The 22,365-nt window shown below is 44.2% G+C and overlaps 1 protein-coding gene across 1 annotated transcript; it reads left to right on the forward strand.

The window, feature by feature from the left end:
- Nucleotides 1–18,126: 18,126 nt before the first annotated feature.
- On the forward strand, nt 18,127–19,620 carry SST (somatostatin). Its single transcript, XM_002914806.4, has 2 exons — nt 18,127–18,381; nt 19,250–19,620. The coding sequence occupies exons 1-2, from the start codon at nt 18,244–18,246 to the stop codon at nt 19,463–19,465; spliced, it is 354 nt and encodes a 117-aa protein (XP_002914852.1). The 5' UTR covers nt 18,127–18,243; the 3' UTR covers nt 19,466–19,620.
- Nucleotides 19,621–22,365: the final 2,745 nt, after the last annotated feature.

Here is a 22,365-nt window from a genome sequence, read left to right on the forward strand (position 1 = left end):
AACCATCGACCTGATCCGGGGAGTTCCCTCAGCATGACCAAGGCTGACCTCTTCACTTGGCCATCCAAACTTGCTCCTCCCGCTTCTCAGAAATCTGGGAGTTATCTCCTGATCCTCCCTGACTGCCTTACCCCTCCCCACACAAATGGATCAACATGTCCTGTTGATTGTTCTTCCCAAGTACCACTGGCTTGAAATCCCCTCCTTCCTTCCCACTTCCTGCTGCCCAAACTCATCATTTGGTGTTCCTTGACTCTGCAGCCTCCTTAATATTCATCGCGCCTGCAGCCTCCCCTCGTCCAGCCCGCCCTGCACTCTACCACTCTCCAGGGGTGATTTTTCTATTAATATGGTCAGCTCACTATCCTGCTTAAATTCTTCCGGAGATCGTTCCTGCTAATGGACAGAACTTTGTTTCATTAGCCAGGCACGCCTCATTTTCCAGATAATAATAATACGGAACATTCACTGAGAAGGAGCTCGATGAGTAGTTGCTATTATAATTCACCACGTTTGAGGTGCTGTGCTACGAGCTTTGTGCGCATTGTCTCATTTAATTCTGAAAACAACCGTCTGAGGCAGGCACTATGATCATCATTAGTATGGCTGGAGCTCAGAGAGGTTAAGACATTTGTTCATGCTAACCCAGTTAGTAGGTCCCAGTGCTGAGGTTGAAATCCAGGGTGTCTCCGACCCCAGAACATCAGTTCTCCACCACTGTGATCCCACCACTCCCACCAAGCCAGTGCTCCTCAAACTGAGATGTTCACTCTCCGGGAACCCCGTCTCCATCTGCCTTTCAGGAGCCTTTTCATCAGCTGGAGCCCTAGCTCTTGGTGAAGTCTTCGTTCGCAGCCTCAGGCAGCCTTAGAGTCTCACCCCCCTGGGGCTGCCCCTGCTACCACATTTGTCATGTTGTGTTGTCACTGCTGTTTGTATGTGTGTCTGTTTACCACAGTCACTTGTATTTCACCTACCTCTCCCCAGTACCTGGCACAAAGTAAAATGCTTAATCAGAAAGTTGATGGACTAAATTCTTGTCTTGGATGCAATATAATCTCCCACACCTTCCCTCCCACCAAGAACCATCCTGTGTATGTTTCATGGACTGTGATACCTCCAAGCTGGGAGGGAAGGACGTGCTGACTGTCGCCAGCTAATATATATAATTTCCCCTTACTAACAACTCCTGAGATAGGCACTATCATTATCCGCACTTATGGAAGGGAAACTGAGTCTTAGCAAGATGTTTAGTTTTGCAAGCTTTGAGAGCTGGTTAGCGGATATCTGGTATAGGAGCGCAGACGGCCAAGAAATGAAGAATTAAGTAAGCCTGTATGTCTTAAAACATGACAGGTATTGAGACCCAAGCACCTCGCCCAGAGGGCACAGCCACCCACTAACATCTGGATGACAGCTGGACTTCAGACCAGTAGCTGAAGACAGAAAGGGAAGCTGGATTTCTAGAAATGTGGAAACAGATGTCTGAAAAATGTACAAAACTCATCTACTGGAATAGATGACAAGAAGTTTAGGGGAAGTCTTGTCGACATTCAGTGTAATATTAACCCAATGCTCGTGTGCCTTTGATGCTGTTACGTGGAGTGGGTATTTGTAGCCTGCCTCTCATGTGGCCCATGTGACCTGGCAAGAGATGCTTCTCATTATTATTAGTTTTTGGTGTCTGTGTGTATGCTACAACTGCATCTGTATTACAGGAGTTATAGGACGGCAGTGCTCGATACCCCCCGTGTGCATCTTTGTGCTGATTTTACACCATTGAGTAAGCACAGATAACTTGCATTCGTTGCTGGTTAGCAGAGTGTGGACTCCCTGATGAAAAGTACAGTAAGGCATATGGAAGAATGCGATGCCAAGACTCGAGATCTGGGTACCAGTCCAAGGATACAGTGGAATGACCCAGTAAAAACCCATTGCCACCCCTAGACAAAAATGGTATGAAGTATATTCTACGGTTATACAGTTATACTCTTTCCATTTTCATCCAAAAGTCAACATATGCTTACTGTATTTGATTCCTGGCCTGCCCTAAGTTCTAGGTTCACAAAGGTAACAGACACAGTCCCTGACTTAAGGGCTCATATTGTGTGAGAGTCAATGCTGAGTTAGGAGAGGGGACAACCTAATCAAACCTCAGGGGCAAGGGGCTAGGAACGGTTTTTCAGAAGAGGAGTCATGCAGCAGGTATGTTTTGAAGGATGTATGGAAGTGGTCAGGAGATCAAGGCTAGGGCTGCCAGGGAGCCAAGTTCATCCCAGCTGGCGTGAAAAAGGAAGACCCAAAGGCAAAGCTCACTTCGTATCCAGAAAGCAGTAAGTGCAACCAAGTACCAAGAAGAAGTCAGGAAGATGGAGCACAAGAGGAATCTGGGAGCACGGGCTGGAAGTAAGGCGGAAAAACAAGGTAGGCTGGAGTTGGGTGAGGGCGATTTTCTCTGCTCAAGTAAGGAGTGAGGGAGGAGCATTTTGATTTATGGTAGACGTTTTATTGTCAGTTTTAGAACTTGTCTTTAAAAGAAAATGAAAAGGTAATACTGAACAGCAATCCTACCCTAGTGCCTGCTAGAAGAATCAGAATGGCCGCAGATGTTGTACCTGGCACCGGGTGGGTGAGAGGAAGCATTCATTTCCCCTCACCGCAAACTGCATCCATCCATCTCTCTCCCCAGCAGATGAGAAGATTCTCCACTTCCACTGTAGGGAGAGGCATGGGTAATCTCTTCAAGTGCTCTGTGGGCAATGAGAATCGGGGCTGCAAATCACAAAACTATGAACTTTAGTCAAGTAACACAGAAAGCTTTGCTTATTCAGTACTGAAGTAAGGTCAATTAACTATTTTAATAATCAGTGAATAAGTAGGCAATTTGTTTCTGGTCCCAATTGTTCACATATGTTGAATTCAACTGGAGACAGTTATGGTACAAATGATTTTCCTTTTTGCTTTTTTGTTCCTTTTTGTTTCTACAATTAAAATAAATTACTTCCTTAAAGATTTAAATATACATATGTCCATAACCATTATAGATGCATTAAACAAGAATAAATGTTTCTAACAGAATAAAATATGCAAAACTTTTGATAATGTGTGTGTGTTCATATATCAATAAGTGTTTATATAAAAGATGAGAAAGAGAAAAGCAGTCTCTGACGTCGGGGAGCTGGCCTTACCTTCACAGTTAGGTTGTGCTGCTTACCTGTTGAACATTAACAATTCGTAAAACACCAGCCTCGACCAGACCACTCTGGGGTGATGCTGGATCAAGGCGAGCGTAAGATCACTCTATAAGTGTATCTGAAGACAAAGAGAAGCACGCACATTGCCCAAACCACAAAAAATGACCAAACAACCCCCTATCGTGGCCAATATGAGTGGCTGCTATTTCTTTACCAGTCATACCTCCTGGCCTTCTAGATAAGAATAATTAATATACCCCATCATAGAATTCTCCCCACTTTCTGATAATATCCATTCCAGAGCACAGCCCACTTCCACGAACCTTCCCCCACCTGGCACATGTCCCAGTGCTATAGTGTGTCTTTTCTAATACCCTCTTACTGAGATGCTTCAAGGTTGCTAACTGCATCCTTGCTTTTTGCAATGAGTCAAAAACCCCAACTTTGTTTAGTAACACATGTGCTCCTGGTGGTCTTTGGCTAAAGGAAATTGACAAGGAGGCCCATGGGGGTGTTCAGACGTCTCCATGAACTCAAAACAAAAAATATGAAGAAGGATTTTTTTCTGGCTGTGAGATACTTAACTGAGAAAACCAAACAACTAACCAAGTAAAATAAAATTCAAGAATTTAGAAGTTTTAAAAAGGTGTTTCTAAATCTTAGGATGAAAATGAAATGTACATATATTTGCCTTTATTTAGAAATTAGGAGTGCAACTTCACATAAAAATTATTTCTGTTTCATGCTTTGTAATCCCTTAACAACTTATTTTATAGTATTGGTAGACTTTTAAAATTATATTTCCCATAAGAAGCTAAACAACAGGGGCACCTGGGTGGTTCAGTCGGTTAAGCATCTGACTCTTGATTTCAGGTCAGGTCATGATCTCAGGGTCGTGAGATCGAGCCCCACGTTGGGCTCCACACCGAGTGTGGAGCCTGTTTAAGATTCTCTCTCTCAACTAATGAATCATTGAACTTTACATCAAAAACCAGGTATGTACTGTATGGTGACTAACATAATATAATAAAAAAATATTTAAAAAAAAAGATTCTCTCTCTCCATCCTCCTCTGCCTTTCACCCCTGCTCATGCTCTCTCTCTCTCTTCCCCTTAAAAAAAAAAAAAGTTAAACAACAAATGTCTATTCTAGCACTGATTATCTTCACATTTTTGGAAAATGTATTTTTACCCATATTCTTACATCTATTTCAAGAATGTTACATAAGCTATTAATTCTTTTGATAGAATGGGGAGACATTTCACATACCCTCTTCCCTGCCAACTTGGATTTCCAGTTTTCTTAGAACGATTTAATATTTTATAATTAAATTAAGAAAATCCTTTATGGCTTATATGGTTTCTTTCAAGAATTTTATTAGACACATGCATTATGTTTCATAATATTAATTTAGGAATTGACTTTTAAATTTTACAATTTTATTTCTCCTCACCATCTTTATGTCAGCCCACTCCACTTTTGAGGTCTTTATTTTGATTTATTTTCTTCCTTTCATTTGAAGTACTTTTGTGAGAAATATTTTCAGAGAGGGTCTGTGGTTGGTTTGGCTGTCTGAGATTTCTGTTGCTCTTATTCCCCCAGAATAGCTTGGCTAAGTGTTATGTTCTGTGGTCACAATCCTTTATTTTTTTCTTTCCCCTCAAAACTTGGTGGCCTAATTTCAATGTCTTCTGGAATTTATTGAGACAGAGAAAAATTTTGTTATCAATCTAATGTTTCTTTTCTTTTACATTCTCTGATGTAATGTATGTGTATGCGTGTGTGCGTGTGTGCGTGTGGTTGTGTGTGTACAAATCTTCACAAATCTTGTAAAGAATACAGTCTAGAGAGTTTCTAAGGTTTTGCTTGTTTTGTTTTATTTCTTGTAGTAATGTCGTCCACAGAGGAAAGGGAGGCATTTATTCTGAGTCTTTAGATTGTCTTTGTGTGTTTGAACTACAATTTTTCATACACTTAATGACTTTTCTCTGCTGATGCTTGCAGCAGGGAGATGGGGGGAGTGTTCTGTTAGAGACTGTGCCATGTCTTTTCAAGTTATTTGGTCTCTGACAAAAGGATAAGAAAAATGCCTTATTTCCCAGAAGTTCTGTTTACTGGAAGAGAGGTCACGTTACCAAGGAGGCGGTAGGGAGGGAGTCCCCTGCATGGCCATAGGAGCATGGCAAAATGGTCCTTTTCTGTATTTTGTTGAAAATCAGGTCATAGGATCATTGCTTCTCTCACTGACTGCCATGAGTACCTTACTAGGAGTTGACTTTATCAGGCAGCATCCCCTTGCTTCACATTTCTGCAAATTCAACCCCAAATTAGTGCAGTGACTAGATGCTTCCTGTGTAGAGACCTGGTGTGGCTCCAGAGGTGGGGCAGAGTCACCCCCAGTGACTGTCCTTCCACTTGCCTTGCCACATTGGAGCCTGAGTCACAGCACTACATGCTGCTCCCCAAAGACACCATGTGTTCCTGCCTTTCCTGATCTCCAGCACACTGATCCCCCACGATGCAGTTCTCTGGTCCTCATCATTCACCAACGGCTGGCTTATCCTTTCCTTTAAGTCCAACAAAAAAATGCTCATCTTTTAGGATGCTGTCTCAGATGCCTAGAGACAGAAATAAGGACATCATCCAGCACGTTCACACAACCTGTTTCGTGAACCTGTACTTAACATAACCGCGCTGTCTTGGATGACAGCTATTAGCATATCTTGGCACCTGCAGCTGCCTTGTAAGTTTCTTGAGCGTGAGGAGCATTTTACATTTATCTTTACTGTCCTCCTGCTTGGCAGTTTTCCAGGGCACCTACCTCAGTGTCCCTCATGCTCAATAATGCTCAATAATTTTGTTCTATGAATCCCTATTCACTCTCTCCGTGATGATAGGAGAGAATTTTGCATTCATAATTTTGTATTTTTTTTAAAGACGACTCTGCCTCTAGATTCATTTTTTTCCTGAAAAATATGAAATAGGACATGTTCTCTGAGGAGCGAGTAGACTTTGATAGAAGGAAATGTGCACACATGTACTGCAGACACATGGAACAGGATGAACAGCTCAAGAGAGACTAAAGTGTATGGCCAGTTTAGGGGCTGGTGAGCACATGTATTTTCTGGAGGGAAAATTTTCTGAAGGGAAAAAGCATCAATGGGAACCAAACCTGAAGAAGTTGAAACCACATTCCTAAGAGCCTCAAAAACCTGAATAAGGAGTATGGACTTTTTTTTTTTTTAGAAGACAGTGATTTGCATTTGGAGGTCTGAAGGGAGACAGTGATATCATCAGATGTGTATTTAGAAGTTGAATTGGGCCAAGCGAGTAGAATATATTTGAAGGAACTGGGTTGGGGGTTGTGGAAAAGAGCCAACAGTGGGAGGTCAGTTAGGAAGTTTTTTAAATAGTTCACAAGAGACGTAATATGGCCCTGAATTAGAGTGGTGGTCCACTATGACAACAATGGAGAGAAACAGAAAAGAAACACATCTGTATAGAATTTACAAGATGTGGTAACTTAAATGTGCCATCAAAAAGGAAAGGGAGAGAAATATGACAGAAGAAGAGGTGAATTATTGGGGTAAATATGATAGTTGAAGACACTAGGGTCATCATTCATTCAATATTTGACCAGCATTTTGTGAACATTTACTATGTTCCAGGCAATCTGTAGGTAGACTAAGATGGGAGGGCATCGTCTCTGCTGTTGAGGAAAACCCTTTTGCCAGGAGCCAGACAGGCAAACAAACTATTGCTAGACAATAAAGAAATTGCTACAATGAAACAAAACAAAACAACACTCAGATAGTCCTCTTGTTTCAGAATTATTTGGATATACAGGTCTGCACCTTTGGGTTACGGGTTCTAGGAGGACAAAGCCATATGTGGTTTGCACCAGTCCTCTGCAGTTGCCAAGAGTAAATCTATGCAGAAATGCCCAACCTCTTTTAAAGCAGGAAATGGGACTCCGAAAGGATCTGGAAGACATAGCTTTCAGTGGCCATGGAATCGGAGGACTGAAGGGGACCAGAAGACTGTTGTTGGTTGCAGGAATCTTTTCTTACTAGAGCTGATCTCACCTCTCCTTGGGTCTAAGAATGCAGCTTTCAGGCTACACTAGTCCTCTTGTTAGGAACCCAAAGCTGACTCCGTTCCCTTTGGCCCCTGCTGCCACATGTTGCTTAGCCAAAGGGTTTATTTTTTCCCGGGCATGGCATTGGTTCATCAGTTTACCGGAAAATCTTTATGACTAGGAAGTGCGGAGGTAGGATAAGAGGAAGACAGCGAAAGAAGCAGATGGTGGTATAAAAATGTTGAAAGCTGAGTAGATTTCCCATAATGCTGTGGGAAGGAGAAAACCCAAAACCCCTCCATATTCAGGTAAGTACCCACCTGCTACCAAGTTACTGTGTGGTTTGGGCAAATCATTGCACTCCTCCAGGGTTTAATCAGCACACCTACCCACCACTTCTACCGCCACACTAGGCCTGGTTTCTAGTTTGACCAACTGGGACATATACAGACATTGAGGAACTCCCCAGGGAAAACATTCCACTGTATGTGTAAGTGGGGTTCAGTTGATTCAGATATGTATGTCGGAAGGGGGGTGGGGTGCGGTCTTGCAGTAGCAGCCAAATTGCAAGAAGAGAATCTAAAGCCCATTAGGAGAACCCCCCCTTTGGAAGAAAACATCTGGTAGGATAAGGCTGACTCTGTGATGGGCCTGAGGTTTGGAGGGGGAGGAAAGGGTGCAGGTACAAAAGGTGACAGTGACTTGAATCCTGCCCTGTCTGGTGCCCTCAGAGCTGAGGGGAAGGAGAGGCTTGGTTAGTCTGTTAGTTCCTGATGGCTGCTGGATCAAAGGACCAAATATTGGTGGCTTCAAGTAACAGAAACATCTTCTCTTGCAGGTCTGGTGGGGCAGACGTCTGGACACCAAGCATCAGGCCCCAATTCCTCCCAAAGCTCTAGGGTCCTGTTTTTCTTGCCTCTTCCAGCTTCTGGTGGCTCCCGGGGCTCCTGGGCTGGCGGCTCCATCCCTCCAATTGCTGCTTCTGTCTTACATAGCCTTCTTCTCTGTGTCTTCTCCTCTTCGGTCTCTCATTGTCTTTGGTTTTAGGGCCACCCGGATAATCCAGAATGATCTCATATTGACATTCTTAATTATAACTGCAAAGATCCCTTTTTCCAAAAAGGTCACAGTCACAGGTTTGAGGGGTTAGGATATGGACATATGCTTGCAGGGGGACACCATTCAACCCACCATGGTTAGTAAACATGGCTGGTTGTACAGCCAGGGGCCAAGGTGTATAACAGTGTAGATTCCTGGCTGTTAAAATAGCCGTGAGACCCTCCAAAAGGATGGAAGGCAGAGGGGAGGAAGGAGATGAGAGGGGAGCACTGGTCCCCAGGGCAGCAAGGCCTGGTGTCTCGTGCTCCATGAGGTGAGGCTGTGCAGCCGTAGGGAGAGCAGCAACCTGGAATTTCCAAGGGTCCAGGTAGAGTGCAGCACACGGGGGCCATGGTGCAAGGCAGAGCATTTCAAACCAAGGCTTATGACTCACAATGAGTCACACAGTAAATTTAATGGCTCACGCCCAGCATTAAAGACAAAAAAGAATAGAAAGGACTAGAAAATGCCAGAGTTTATTACCAGTTGTAAAGGTAAGTATCGTTTTGAGAAATGAGTGCCGCAGAGGTGTGTGTGCACTGGATTATGATGTAAAATGCTTTCCCTATGTTGGTTGCAGTCAAAAGTTGGAGAGCCACTGGTAGAAGAGCCCTGGGCATGGCAGTTGGGGGCATCATGGAGAGAGCGGTGGTCCCGGGCAGTGTCCTTGGTTCTGGGCAAAACGTTGGGATAGATGGGTTTGGCCAGACACAGCAGTGAGTGATGGTGCGAATAGCTACAAAAGGGAGCTCTTGACACACATGAGATATCCTTGGGAGGCCTCCCCCTCATGGAGGGACTTTGCAAAGGCACTGACAAGTGGGTGAAAGGAAAGATCGCATAGGTCAGTGATTCTGAGACCTGCTATACATGGGGCATTGATTGTGAGTACAGGTCAGAGTACCTATAGGGGGATGGTTTGTATTAGATCTGCAGTTTTCAAACTCAGTTTCCCCTTCAGGCCTTTTGTTGCTATGAAACTTTGTGGCAGAATCGTGTGCCGTGGCCCAGAATCTCTGCAACATGGCTTTCCCCTGTCCTGGCAGTCCCAGAGACCCACGTGCAGCAAGCCTGAAGCCTAATTTGGGAAGCCGGTAATGACTGACATTGGCTTAGAAGGTGTCTGTGGTCCTTTCTAGTGCAAATTCTTTGATTCTTTGGCTCAAAATCCTGTGTCATTTTTCAGATTGTGACTTCTTTTCGAAGCCAAGATTGAATTTTGGTCATCTCTGAATCCCCAGCACAGCACCTGCCACAAAGTGTTCAATAATGGAGTGTTTGATGAAAGTGGGTCTTTTTCGTCTACTTCTTTGCAACCCTGGGACCAACACAGTGCTCTCTGTGAAGTGGGCGCTTTGAAAAAGTTGGTGGACTAGATGAATAAAATCCTGCCCTAAAATTGTAGATGAGGCTGTCATGTACTGATATAGCCAGCAGAGGGCAGAAGAGTTCAGTTTAACAGGCTCTTCCTCCCCTGGGAGCCAAAGCAGCCAAGCTCAGCCATGGCAGGGAGAGCAGATCTCTTTGTTTTATGGGATTAGGAAATGCAGAACCAGAAAAGGATGGAGACACAAAGCATGAAGGCCCGACACATTAATCCCCAAAGCTTTCTCTATAGGATAAAACTTTTTTTTTTTTTAAGATTTTATTTATTTATTTGACAGAGAGAGAGACAACCAATGAAAGAAGGAACACAAGCAGGGGGAGTAGGAGAGGAAGAAGCAGGCTTCCCAGCGGAGCAGGGACCCTGGTGCGGGACTCAATCCCACGACCCTGGGATCACACCTGGGCCGAAGGCAGACCCTTAATGACTGAGCCACCCAGGCGCCCCATATAGGATAAAACTCTTATCAGGAAATGGGGTTTTTTCTTCAGGCCGACTCCAAGGTACATGGAGAACAGGGCAGGAGATGCCAATCTCTGTAACACGACTTCAACCACTTAGATGGAAGAGAGTCAAGGAACTTCACAGCACGCTTGTATCACAGAAAGGACGTGGAACTAAGAGATCAGAAGTCGTGACTCTGATACCACTCTTGTGGCCTCGCGAGAGACCTCTCCCTTCTCTTGTTTTTCCTATGTAAACGGACCGGATGATTTTGAAGGCCCTGGTCTGTGGACAGGTCCAATACTGGCGCCTGTTCTGCCTCTGCCCTCAGCTCTGGGGGTGATGTCAGGAAAGTCAATGAAGCAGGTGCTTTGAGCCCGCGCCCCCCCTCCCGCCCCGGGAGCAGGGCCAAACCACGCCCACTGCGCTCAGGCCCTACCCGAAGCAGGCACAGGAGTAGAAAAGGATTGTTGGGGACGACTGAGTTAAGAGGACGAGAGAGAAGGCAGACAGCGGCAAAAGCAAGGAGGAGAGAAGAGAAAAGGAAGAAATCACAGGAGGAAGAGACAGGGAGAAAGGACAGAGCAGAGTGGGAGATGAGGGGAAGAGTGGTGGGCAGTGGTTTGTGACTCCAGCACTTTCTAGAATTAAGCTCTTCAAAGACCCAGCCTCTGCATCAGAGTCTTCGCAGATGGGACCCTGGCATCTATGCTTTAAACATGTTTCCTAGGCAATCGTGGTGTGAAGCCAGGCTTAAGAATCATCAGTCTAGACTAATACTCGTGATTTTGAATGTGAGGGCATTGGAGCAGCTGTAGGGCTGCCTTCCCTCCACAGGACATCGCTGTGTTTATATGGCCCCTACCACGTGCCTCAGAGCGCAGGGCTTAGGATGAGCCCGAAGGGGAGCTTCGCCATCTGTTCTGCACTATTCCAGGGGGCAGGGCTCCGGCTTCCCGCCTCACTTCTCAGGCCCAGCTCCTCCGCGGATGGCTGCACCCGGAAAATGCATGGAAGACCCCAGATTTAATACCTTGTTTTTAGGAGGCAAACAGGTAAAGAGAACTGAGAGATGTTCTCTGGGTGGCACAGTGGGGCAGAGCTCAGTTCAGTGTCACTTCACTGGGGAGCGCTGAGCAGAAGTCATAGATCAACAGTGGGAGGCTTGTGGAAAGACTAACGGACCCACGGCAAGAAAGGGAAATTGAGAGGAGAATTAGGGGCAAAATTTCCTTACTTACCTCTAGTGGGAGAGGAAAAGTTGGAGGGGCAGAGAGGGTTGTGACATCAGCCCAGCTGCACACTGTATAACTCGGGCCCCCCACTCCCTTGTCCGCTTGAAGACTAACACACTCCATCAAATGTGACACACTACACAGACACGAGCTCACACTGCTGTTATTCACTCCTACGGTGTACCGTGGACATATGCCTTCTTCAGCCATCATGGGTGTGTCCTCCTTAGGCCTTTCAAGAGATGTAAAAGCTCTTAAATTTTCAGTGACTATATTAGCATTTCGTATTATGCCTTCCCTTCACTCTTAGCATATAGGAGCAATTATACTGAGCAATGTTTAAAGGTTTTTCTTTCTGAAGCTCAGAGATGACTAAGGGATCCATGGATATGTGTTCCTGAGAGTATCAGCAGTCTAGGGTTGGGATATGCAAAAGTATACAAAAGAAAAGACACTATTTTCTAATAGTCCTCAGTTATGTGAGGTTTGTGGTGTTTATCTTACCTACAGAATCCATAGAGATCTCACATACAAGGAGAGAGAATTTTATCTTCACCCCAACCAGTATTTTTTATGGACTACTCTGTACTTCACATTTTTATGGTGTCCAAGGAGGATACAAACATAGCTGAGACAAGGTTTCTGCTCTTCTTATGAACTCCCAAGGAGTGGAAATATAAAGTGATCTGTGAGAGTCTCTACCAGGGACACAGGAGGCCATATTGATTCTAAAAGACTCTTGTAAACGTCTTAGAATAAGCTGTCCTGTGTTAACAGAAATACGTTCCAGGTGGAGGGAGTTTCATGCACATAACCACAGGTGCAAGAGGCTTCAGGGTGTATAGAGGGATGAGCAGGTGGCTGGGGGTACTGGGAGCACTGGGGTACAGGGAGTAACACAGAGTGAGACTGGCCAGGAAAATCAGGGGCTGAGGAAACATGACCGTCAGGCTGATCTGCTTGAATTTAAACTGCTTGGCCCTGGGGAGTCATTGGAACCTTTTGAGCCGAAAAGTGACAAGGTAGAGACTAGATAGAAGAATTCTGCAAGAGACTAGTCTGAAATGTCACCACCCACTCTTTCTCGTGGCAAAAGTTAACCTTACAGGCTTCATTCATTAACCCCCTTACCCTTCATTATCTAATGCAGTCCCATTAGGTCAGGCTTTGTAGAAGTTGGTGAAAGCCAATTTGGCAGGAAAGTCTGACTCCTCTCACATCAGCATCTGCAGAGGCTCGAGCTGGGACTCTTCCAGCTGAAATCCAGCCCAACAGAAGCCCTTGGAGGATTGCAAGTTTTCATTCTTGTGCTCCATGGCAGTAGGGTTGCTATAGAAGGAAAGGTCCCCATGGAATTCTGTACTCCACCATTCGGCAAGAAGTCTACCTGCTCTCTGTAGACAGCCCCCAACCTCAGCACCACAAGCCCCTCAGTCTGCCCGCTATTGGGTGGGTCACTTACTCCAAATCAGTCTCCTCCCAACTTCAGCAAAACCTTGAGCCAGCTATAAACCTAAAAGACAATTCAATAAATGAATTCATAGGAAAGTGTTAATAGCTACAGAGGTTTAATGTCTGTGTCTCTAAGGAAAAGTATACAAAAGAAAAGAGGCTCTTTTCTAATGGATGAATTCCAGTACCCATGTGCTGCATATCTATGGAAGAGATCTTCCTGGGCCTTCACGTTCCCAGAGTGAGGCAGGCTGGCTTCCCTTGTCAGGTCAGAGCCTCAGCAGGGACCCTCAGCTCTTAAAGCCTGGATCATTAACATCACCCCTTGGCTTACAACTGGCTATGTTCCTCTGAGTAACAACAACAAAAACAGGACTTTATTTTTTATCATGTGTTATGGGTTACATTGTCTGATCTGGTTCTCGAACCCTATTGTAGCCAAAGCAAGGATTATCAGGCCCATTCGAAGCAGGAGAAAACTGAGAACTTAGGTGTAAGGGCCTCAGACATCTGAACCAGGACTCTTTCCACTATTCCATGTTGCTTTTCCCACTGCCTGAAATTCTCACCCTCTTCTTTCTTTTTTTTTAAGATATATTTATTTGAGAGGGAGAGAGAGAGAGTGCATGCAAGCAGGGAGGGCAGACGGAGAGGAAGAGAATCTCAAACAGACTTTGTACTGAGCACAGAGCCAACGCAGGGCTCCATCACACTACCCTGAGATCATGACCTGAGCGAAAACCAAGAGAGTTGAATGCTTAACCAACTGAGCCACCCCGGTGCCCCTCTCACCCTCCTCTGACTGGGAAGTAAAATGGCTTTCCATTTGTAAAATGTCCAGAAATTCAGAAATCTACTTCCTGTACTCTCAGGAATTTGTGGAATTTGAAGGTGTTTCAGAAAATGTCTGGGTCAGTCTTTTGGGGTTACCAACGGTTCTTCTCATTTCCTTAACTTGATATCCAAACCATTAGCATGTCCTTCAAACCTAATCAGTCCCCGTTTCCTTCATGGCCACCATGAACACCATCTCTTTTGCCTGAATTAGTCTGGGAAATAACATCCCCAACAACAAGCACAAACCACCTCTTTTTCCAAGGAGACAGGCCCTGGGTGTTGGCTGTAGGAGGCCTGGTTGGGGAGGTATGAAATGCCTTTATGCTGAGGCAGACAGTTGGGCCGCTACTGTTTAAGGGAGAATGTGTCCCTTCCATTCTGACTCCTCTTTTCTCTTAAATGGTTCTTAGACTCCTAAGTTATCTCTCTGCTTCTACACCTGCCCTCCCACAATTAATTCTTCACTTAGGGGAAGGTATTACTTTAAAAATATCAAATCAGGTCAATCCCTTACTCAAACCCACCCTCCCCAGGAAAGGTGTCCTTAACACAGCCTTCAAGGCTCTATGTGATCTGGCTCCTGCCTGCCTTGCTGGCCTCATCTCTGATTCACTTACTCTGTTCTAGTGCCTTTGGCTTGTTGCTGATATTTGAATGCTTCCACCTCAGGGCCTTTGCACTGACTGTCCTTCCACCTGACAAGGAAATGTCTTGTTGCAGATATTTGCATGGCTAGGTCCTTCACCTCATTCAGGTATTTGCTTAAATAGTTCCTCCTCAGAAGGGTATTTCCTGGCCACCACACTCGATATCTTGCTTTAATCCTTATCAGTTTGAACACATATTAATTAATTATTTGATGTGGTTTTGTCTCCCTTAGTAGGACTTTGTCTATCTAGTTTATTGCTAAATCATTGACTTCTCAAACAGTGCAGATTCAGTACTTATTTGCAGAAAGAATTTGAGTGAATAAATTTTACAGAGGGAGAAACTGAGGTCCGGAGTGGGGAGGGCAGGTCAGGAGCAGAAGCAAGACTCAAGAGCAAGTGTTCTTTCTAACAGGCCTGTGAAATATTCCCTGCACTGGCCTCCTCTTTCATAATACATAAAAGCCAGATTCTTTTTCCATATAAAGTCCTTATTTTGAGAAAGAAACAGCATTTTTATATTACAATGCAGTCTGGTTTGTCCCTCTATTTCCTCAAACTTAAACTCTAATTATCAAGGCTAAAAGGAACCATAAAAATGACCTATGAAGCCTTTCATCTTGCAGATGAGGAAAGCAATGACCTTCTGGATCATGGGAGAACCAGAACTGGAGCCCAGGTCTCTCAACTCCCAGTACAGACACTTTCTTCTTCCCTGCGACGCTTAAGGTTGAGCGTCTCTATCTGCTCACAGGTTTACTGTTTCTCATTAAAACGGGTTTCTATGCTTCATATTGGCAGGAAGTCATCCCTCAATGAACGTTTCACAGGGTTGTGGGAAACTGTTTCCATGTAGCTATCACATGCAAGAGGCCTGGACTCCTTCTACAGATACTTGTATCCTGGCTGCAGAATGCTCAGCTGGGTATCTCTGGCATCACAACAATAGAGAGGAGTGTGAAAGGATCTAACGTGGAGGTAACACCCTCCCTCTGACCTTGCCACTTCCTGGCTGTGTGTCTTTGTGCAAGACACTTATGCTCTCAGGCCCTTAATTTTCTTCTTTGGAAGATTGGGCTAGCATGCCTGATGTGCAGATAAGGAAGCGCTTTGCGAGCCACAGAGGGCTGCGGAAGGATGGGGGAGGTGATTCTTGGTGACCAAGGTATGAAATAGCCTCCCAGCACAACCATAAACCTCTGCCCCTCCTAGCCTTTGGAACTTGGTAGACAAGCCCTGGGGGTTGGCTGCTGAGGGCTCAGGTTGGGGAGGTTTGAGTACCTTTGGGCTAAATCAACCTTTATGCAAAGCTTGGCCATGAGGGATTTTAAGAATTCCTGCTCCTTTTGTCCTGGCTTGTCTTCTTCCAAGGTTCTTAGATGCCTAACAATGCAAGGATTAGAAAACAAAACCAAATAAAAACAAGCCCTAGATGTCAACACATCCACAGCCCCAGCACTTCAGCAAGGGTGTGAGGGAAGCAACCCAGACCTCACTATTCCCCAATAAGTATTAAAAAGCATAGAGATCTTGAGTATTTTTCCTGAGAAGCAGCCAAGAAGGAGAGAGGTGAGGGAGGTGAGTTAGGGAGAGGCTAGAGGCAGAGGCTGGGGTAGATATCAGCCAGGCCGGGTGGGAAGGGAAGTGAAGAGAAGGAGAGAAAGCCAGATCAAACCAGACTGAAGTCAGAAAATGACAGCAGAGGGGGGAGCTGCAAAGAGGAGTGAGGAGAGGGGGTGTAGAGAGAAAATAAAAAGATAGAATAAGAAAGATCCTGGGAGAGAAATTCAGAGAAAAGTTAGAGAAAAGGAGAAAGAGAAACAAGGAGCAAAGACAGAGGAAGAGGATAAGAACGTGGGAGGAGAGGAGCAGGAATCGGGGGGGTGGGGGGAGGTCGAAGAGATCCCAGAGCACAGAACAAGGGAGTAGGGCTGCTGTTTGTTCCAGGGCTGGCTGCTGTTATAGGAAAACTCTCCTTGTCTACTCCATGGGGCTGCTAAGGGCCACATCTCCTCTTGAGGAGATGTGAGATTATGGGGGGTGCGGAGTGCCTGTGGACAGTTGGGCTGATATAGCTAGATTCTGAGTCCCCTGTCAGGGGCCAAGGAGGTTCCAGGATATATAGAGAAAATAACATATAGTTCTTAGCTTGGGTTCCTCTGCCCCAGATTCATTGCTCTCCCAGACTATTCCAACACACGTGAGTGACTTTTTAATGCCCCAGTTGTAGTTAGCCTTGTCTGGACCTGCCAAGCCCTGGAAATTTTAGCACTCCTTGCTGTGCATTCTCTCATAGCCTTGGCTTACAGGCACAAAAGGAAATGGTGACAATTCTCCAAGCCATTCAGGACACCTCCCAAAGCCTCCTACCTTTCCACATTGTGGTCTTGGTCTAAGTACTGAGAATCCTGGTGACAGAATCGGCCAAGTTATTTGGTTCACTTGGTTTCTGGAGACACAGAATATCTTTTTGGCTTTTTATGAGCTTGAAGGACATAAAATGTCAGCCCTAGAAGAGCCTGAGAGATCATCTAGTCCATTGCAGGGACATTAGCTAGTCCTGCCTTGATAACAAATTTTTTTGGGGGGGTGGCTGTTGAAACATCTAACCAGACTACAACCAGAATTCTAGGACAGCATTTCTTAACCTTCCTTTTTATGTGTGTGGGGAGCAGGGAAGTGCTGGATCTAACCAAGAGTCTGTTGATTCTTTTTCCACACAGACACAGAATAGTAGTCATATATGTTTGGGGGATTCTTGGACTTTTGCATGTCCAGACTGGAGGTCCCTGACCTAAAACTGCTCCTACTAGCCAGGGATCTGATAGATACCTTAGAGCTGAGTGAAAAGAACCCCGGTCTTGAAATGTGGAGCTCTTGCCCTTGCTGAAGCTGTGCAAAAATGGGCCAGAGCATTTCACTACCCATCACTAGACTCAGCAACCCAAACTCTGAGGTTTATTAGATGGCTTCTGAGATCGCTTTCCAGCACCAAGTTTCCAGGCACCCAAATGAAGTCAGTCTCACTTTTTAAATATTTGGTATATTTTGTCACAGTAGAAAGGTAGACAGACCGAAAATCTCGCAGCTGCTGAGAAAGAGGGATGGAGGGTGAGGCTAAGGTACTTTCTCCTCCAGTGTAGGGATAAGTGAAATTCTTTTAGAATCCATCACATCTCAATCCCTGAGACTTTTTTTTACAGAGATAATGGAGAAAGAAATGATTCACTCCTAACATCCACATTCCATTCTCAAATCTCTTTTTAGAAGAATGATTCTGAATCCCCCCCTTCTCACACACCAGTACCTTTGCATTTGTCTGGCCCTCTTAAAATTAAAATATTTGAGTATGATGAGAGGCTGAGTCGTCTGGGTACATTTACCTGTCTGCAGCCCTGTGATGGAGCATTTGCCTCTTCCGAGGCTGACTGTTGAGTGTGTGTGTAATTTAGCGTGTGCATGTGCGTATATATGAGTGAAATCATGGAATGCGTGTGTGCACAGCAGTGACCGAATATGAAAGATTGTATAGAGATTGTGGTATGTGTAAAATCATGTAGGCCTGTGCCGGTGCAGGGTTATGTTTTTTTTTGTTGTTTTTTTGTTTTTTTTAAGTAAACCACTTTGGTTTGTGTAGCCTCCTCTTACTTCTGTGATTGATTTCACGAGGGTAATGGTGCGTAAAAGCGCTGGTGAGATCTGGGGGCGCCTCCTAGTCTGACGTCAGAGAGAGAGTTTAAAAAGCGGGGAGTCGGTGGAGAGCACACAAGCCGCTTTAGGAGTCGCGAGTTTCAGAGCTATCGCTGCTGCCTGCGGATCCTCTCCTAGAGTTTGACCAACCGTCCTCTCGCTCCGCTTCCCCGGCGCCGCGGAGATGCTGTCCTGCCGCCTCCAGTGCGCGCTCGCCGCGCTGTCCATCGTCCTGGCTCTGGGCGGTGTCACCGGCGCGCCCTCGGACCCCCGACTCCGTCAGTTTCTGCAGAAGTCCCTGGCTGCTGCCGCGGGCAAGCAGGTAAAGAGCCTTCTTCGACGTCTTCTTTTCCCTCTCCCGACTCCCTCAATCATCTCTTAGCCTTTATCCTACCCCTTTGGGTGGATTTAGGAGGTCCTCCTGAAGAGTTTCGGTGCTTTTCTGGGTCCCTCAGCTCCCAAAGCTCTCAGGAAAACTTTCAAAGTCCAGAATCTCCTCTTACCTCTTTTTTTCTCAATCAGCGCAGTCAGTCACAGTTCAGGTAAGTTCTTTGGCATTCAAGAAAATCCCAAGACCCGGGTAGCTGAACAGGAAGGGATGAGGCATCCATCCCTCCGTGCTGAACGCGGTGGTACTGGCCCAGGTGCTGAAAGCGCGGACCTCTGAAGGCTACCTTCCTGAGCGGTACTTCCCTCCCCTGCTGCTAAAGGGCACTCTAGAGACAGAACACAGTATGTTTAAGATTGAGAAAGGTCTCGTTCCCCACAGTTAACTTAGCAAAAACGGTAAGAACGTTCCGGTTTGTAGCTCATGAGCTGGAAATTGAAATTGAATTAAACAAACTGTTGGCACTGTTTTATCTTTGCAAAACTGTATTAATAATCTACTATTTCTCTCTCTCTCTTCCTCTCTCTCTCTCTCTCTGTGTGTGTGTGTGTTAAGTCTATAGAGGCAGGAAACTTGCAAAAACATTTGAGTTTTTCAAGCCTCTCTGTGTAACGTGGTGATTACAGCAACTACCCTTATTTTTATATCCTTAACTGATTTTAAGTGTGACAAAAGTTCACAGCTATGAAAATTGGGTTTTGGGTGTAGCTGAATCTGCTTTCCAAATCAGGCTTTTCCATTTCTTTTTCTCCATCATCATCCTCCTCCTCCCTTCTCTCTCTATCCTTTCTACCCTATACAGGAACTGGCCAAGTACTTCTTGGCGGAGCTGCTGTCTGAACCCAACCAGACAGAGAACGATGCCCTGGAACCTGAAGATTTGTCCCAGGCTGCTGCTGAGCAGGATGAAATGAGGCTGGAACTGCAGAGATCTGCTAACTCAAACCCTGCCATGGCACCCCGAGAGCGCAAAGCTGGCTGCAAGAATTTCTTCTGGAAGACTTTCACATCCTGTTAGCTTTATTAATTATTGTTGTCCATATAAGACCTCTGATTCCTTTCCTCCAAACCTCATCCCTCTTCCCTAATCCCCCAATCCTCGGCAAGACCCTTGCATTAGAAATTGAAGACTGTAAATACAAAATAAAATTATGGTGAAATTATGAAAAACAAGAATTTGATTTCTCATTGTGTATCTTTTTGTTCAATAATATGAGATTAGCTTCAGGTGTGATTTTAGTCAAGTTACTTGAGATAAGCACTCCAAATCTCGCAGACATGCTATTTCAAATTCCCTGTGGTAACAAAGAATCTGTCCTAAATGGAAACCCTTATAGTTTGGGTCATTTAAAACAAATAATTTCAAATAACTCTATGAATTCTAACTTTAACCCAGTGATAATTATTGGGTAAGTCTGCCACAAATATCAATTACATATTAAAGACACTTAAAATTAGATATTGAAATGAGTATTTATGGGTAAGTGGGTAAGCAGGCTGAAATGTCCAACTATCCACCAGGCTAATATGTAAAATATATGAAAGATGGAAGGGAAAAATCACTTAGAAGCTGGAGGAGAGAAGCTGGCTAAGTAGCTAAAATGAAGTTCTGAGGCTTTAAAAATTGTTTCTTATTTGGGGACATTTATCTACAGAAGCACCATTGCTTTTATATCTTCTTTGACAATCCTCTCCATAACTGAACAAGGCTAAAAGACTACTCATGTTTTAAAAATAAGCTCTTAAATTTTTTTCTCAGGGGAAAATATTACTTTTGTTCTAAGTTTCCAGGTGAGAGTAGTACGGGTTGCAAAAAAAGGTGTGTTGGTTTACTCAGTGAATGCTATACTATTGAAGGTATTGGAGCACAATATCATAATTGCAGAATAACTGAAGAAGAGATCTCAAACCCTCTTCTGATTTGATCAGAGAAAACATCAAATAAAAATGCAAATTATAATAAAAACACTCAATACATGCTAGCTATTGTTATTAACATTATAATGACATACTGAATGGTACCGCTCACGAGAGAGATTAAGACATTGCTAATTTAACTCATGGAGACTCTAAATAGATGTCCCTTCAGGGATGTATGTTTTAAACATCAACTGTATTTCTGAATAGCTGCGATAGAACAATAAACCCAATATAAATACATAAACTCAATATAGATCCCCATAGTGTGAGCTTACTGATGGCAGCATACAAACATCTAAGAGGGACTTCGTATTTTATAGAAAATATTTGTGTTAGATAATATACATTTTAACATGAATGTGGCTTAGTAGAATTAGTTCCTAACAGCTGATCAAACAAGAGAAAATCCAAGCCACTTTACTATTCTCTGTGAAAATAGAAGACTGTTTGAGGTTCTGATGCATCTTTTATTTACAAGACATTTACGAGGGAATTAATGTGTGTCCACTTAAGGGATCTGTGTTAAATTCCTTATGTACATCCGGTTACCAATCAACTCAGTGAAGTAATAGAATCATATTATTATGATTAAAGCACAGAAGAGAACACAGCTTAATTGTTTTCTTTGCAGTGCATAGATTGTATGAGTGCCTGGGGATCTTAACTTTTTAGTATCATCTTTAGTTATCAATTCCCAATAGCAGTATGAAAATAATTGGCAAGAATTATGTAGTCGTGAGCCCACATATATATTTATTCTTTATTTAAAGCCTAAATTGAATGGAGCATTTGATCAAGGTTAATTATCTTTCAGCCTCAGTTTTCCCACCTTCATAAGCAGAGGGCTGTACTGGGAAGGAGAGTCATACCCCTTCCAGATGTGACTGACATTCTCTGCTTCAACACTGACAAAGGTGCCGTAGAGGCACTGAGTTTTTACATTTTAATTAATATATGGAGCATAGCTCTTTTTAAAAAAAAATATCTGGAAGTTTTTTGTTTTTTGTTTTTTTTACTTCCTATTTAGTTCATTTGCATACTTCCTAAGTTTGGTTCACTGAAAGAGTCTAGCATTCCAGCCTGTTTGCCATCTAGCCACAATGAACCACTTAGATTGTATTTTCCTTCCTCCCTGCCACAACCACAGACTTCAGCAATCTTCAACAACCTGTTACTTCTAATAATGGGAGGGCCTGAGTGAGGTACTCCTCTTTTCTGGACCTTAGTTTCCTCATCTAAAAATAAGCATACTAATGGAACCAATTCCTTAGAGTTATGAGGATTCAACAGACCACGTATTGAAAGTTCATAGTACACAGTAAGAGCTGGCAAACATTGAATGTTAATGGTGCTAATTTTGTTGTCACTGTGCTATGCTTCCTAGTGCCTCTTTCTTTGCCTTTGGTGTGTCTTGTCCTTTCCACAGGTCCAAATGTAACCCAACCGTCAAGACTTACTTTATATTCTTCTTGCTTCATTAAAATTTTTCTTTATGCCCTCAATTGGGATAGCTCCCTTCTCTGAGTACTTAATCTGCATCTCTTTTGATGATGCTTATTTACCGCTTCCTGCCATGTATCATAGCTGTGTGAATGTATGTAAGAAAATAAATATTTGTGTGTAACTTCCAGTGAGTAGACGTATGTCTGATTCATAGGTATAGTTCACTCGGTATCTCATAGAGTGTTTTGTACATAGTTGGTTCTCAGTGTTCATTAAATAATAAATAGTCCATGAGTAGTCTTAAAAGACACAAATCTAAGGGGTGCCTGGGTGGTGCAGTCGTTAAGTGTCTGCCTTCGGCTCAGGGCGGTGCAGTCGTTAAGTGTCTGCCTTCGGCTCAGGGCATGGTCCCGGCGTTCTGGGATCGAGCCCTGCATCAGGCTCCTCGGCTGGGAGCCTGCATCTTCATCTCCCACTCCCCATGCTTGTGTTCCCTCTCTCGCTGGTGATCTCTCTCTCTCTGTCAAATAAATGAATAAAATCTTAAAAAAAAAA

This window comes from Ailuropoda melanoleuca, chromosome 1 (genome assembly GCF_002007445.2).
Source record: "Ailuropoda melanoleuca isolate Jingjing chromosome 1, ASM200744v2, whole genome shotgun sequence".
Classification (NCBI taxonomy): domain Eukaryota; kingdom Metazoa; phylum Chordata; class Mammalia; order Carnivora; family Ursidae; genus Ailuropoda; species Ailuropoda melanoleuca.

Coding starts and splice junctions, on each gene's coding strand:
- SST (XM_002914806.4), top strand. CDS start 18,244: ATGCTGTCCTGCCGCCTCCAGTGCGCGCTCGCCGCGCTGTCCATCGTC. Junction 18,382..19,249: donor CTGCTGCCGCGGGCAAGCAG/GTAAAGAGCCTT, acceptor TACCCTATACAG/GAACTGGCCAAGTACTTCTT.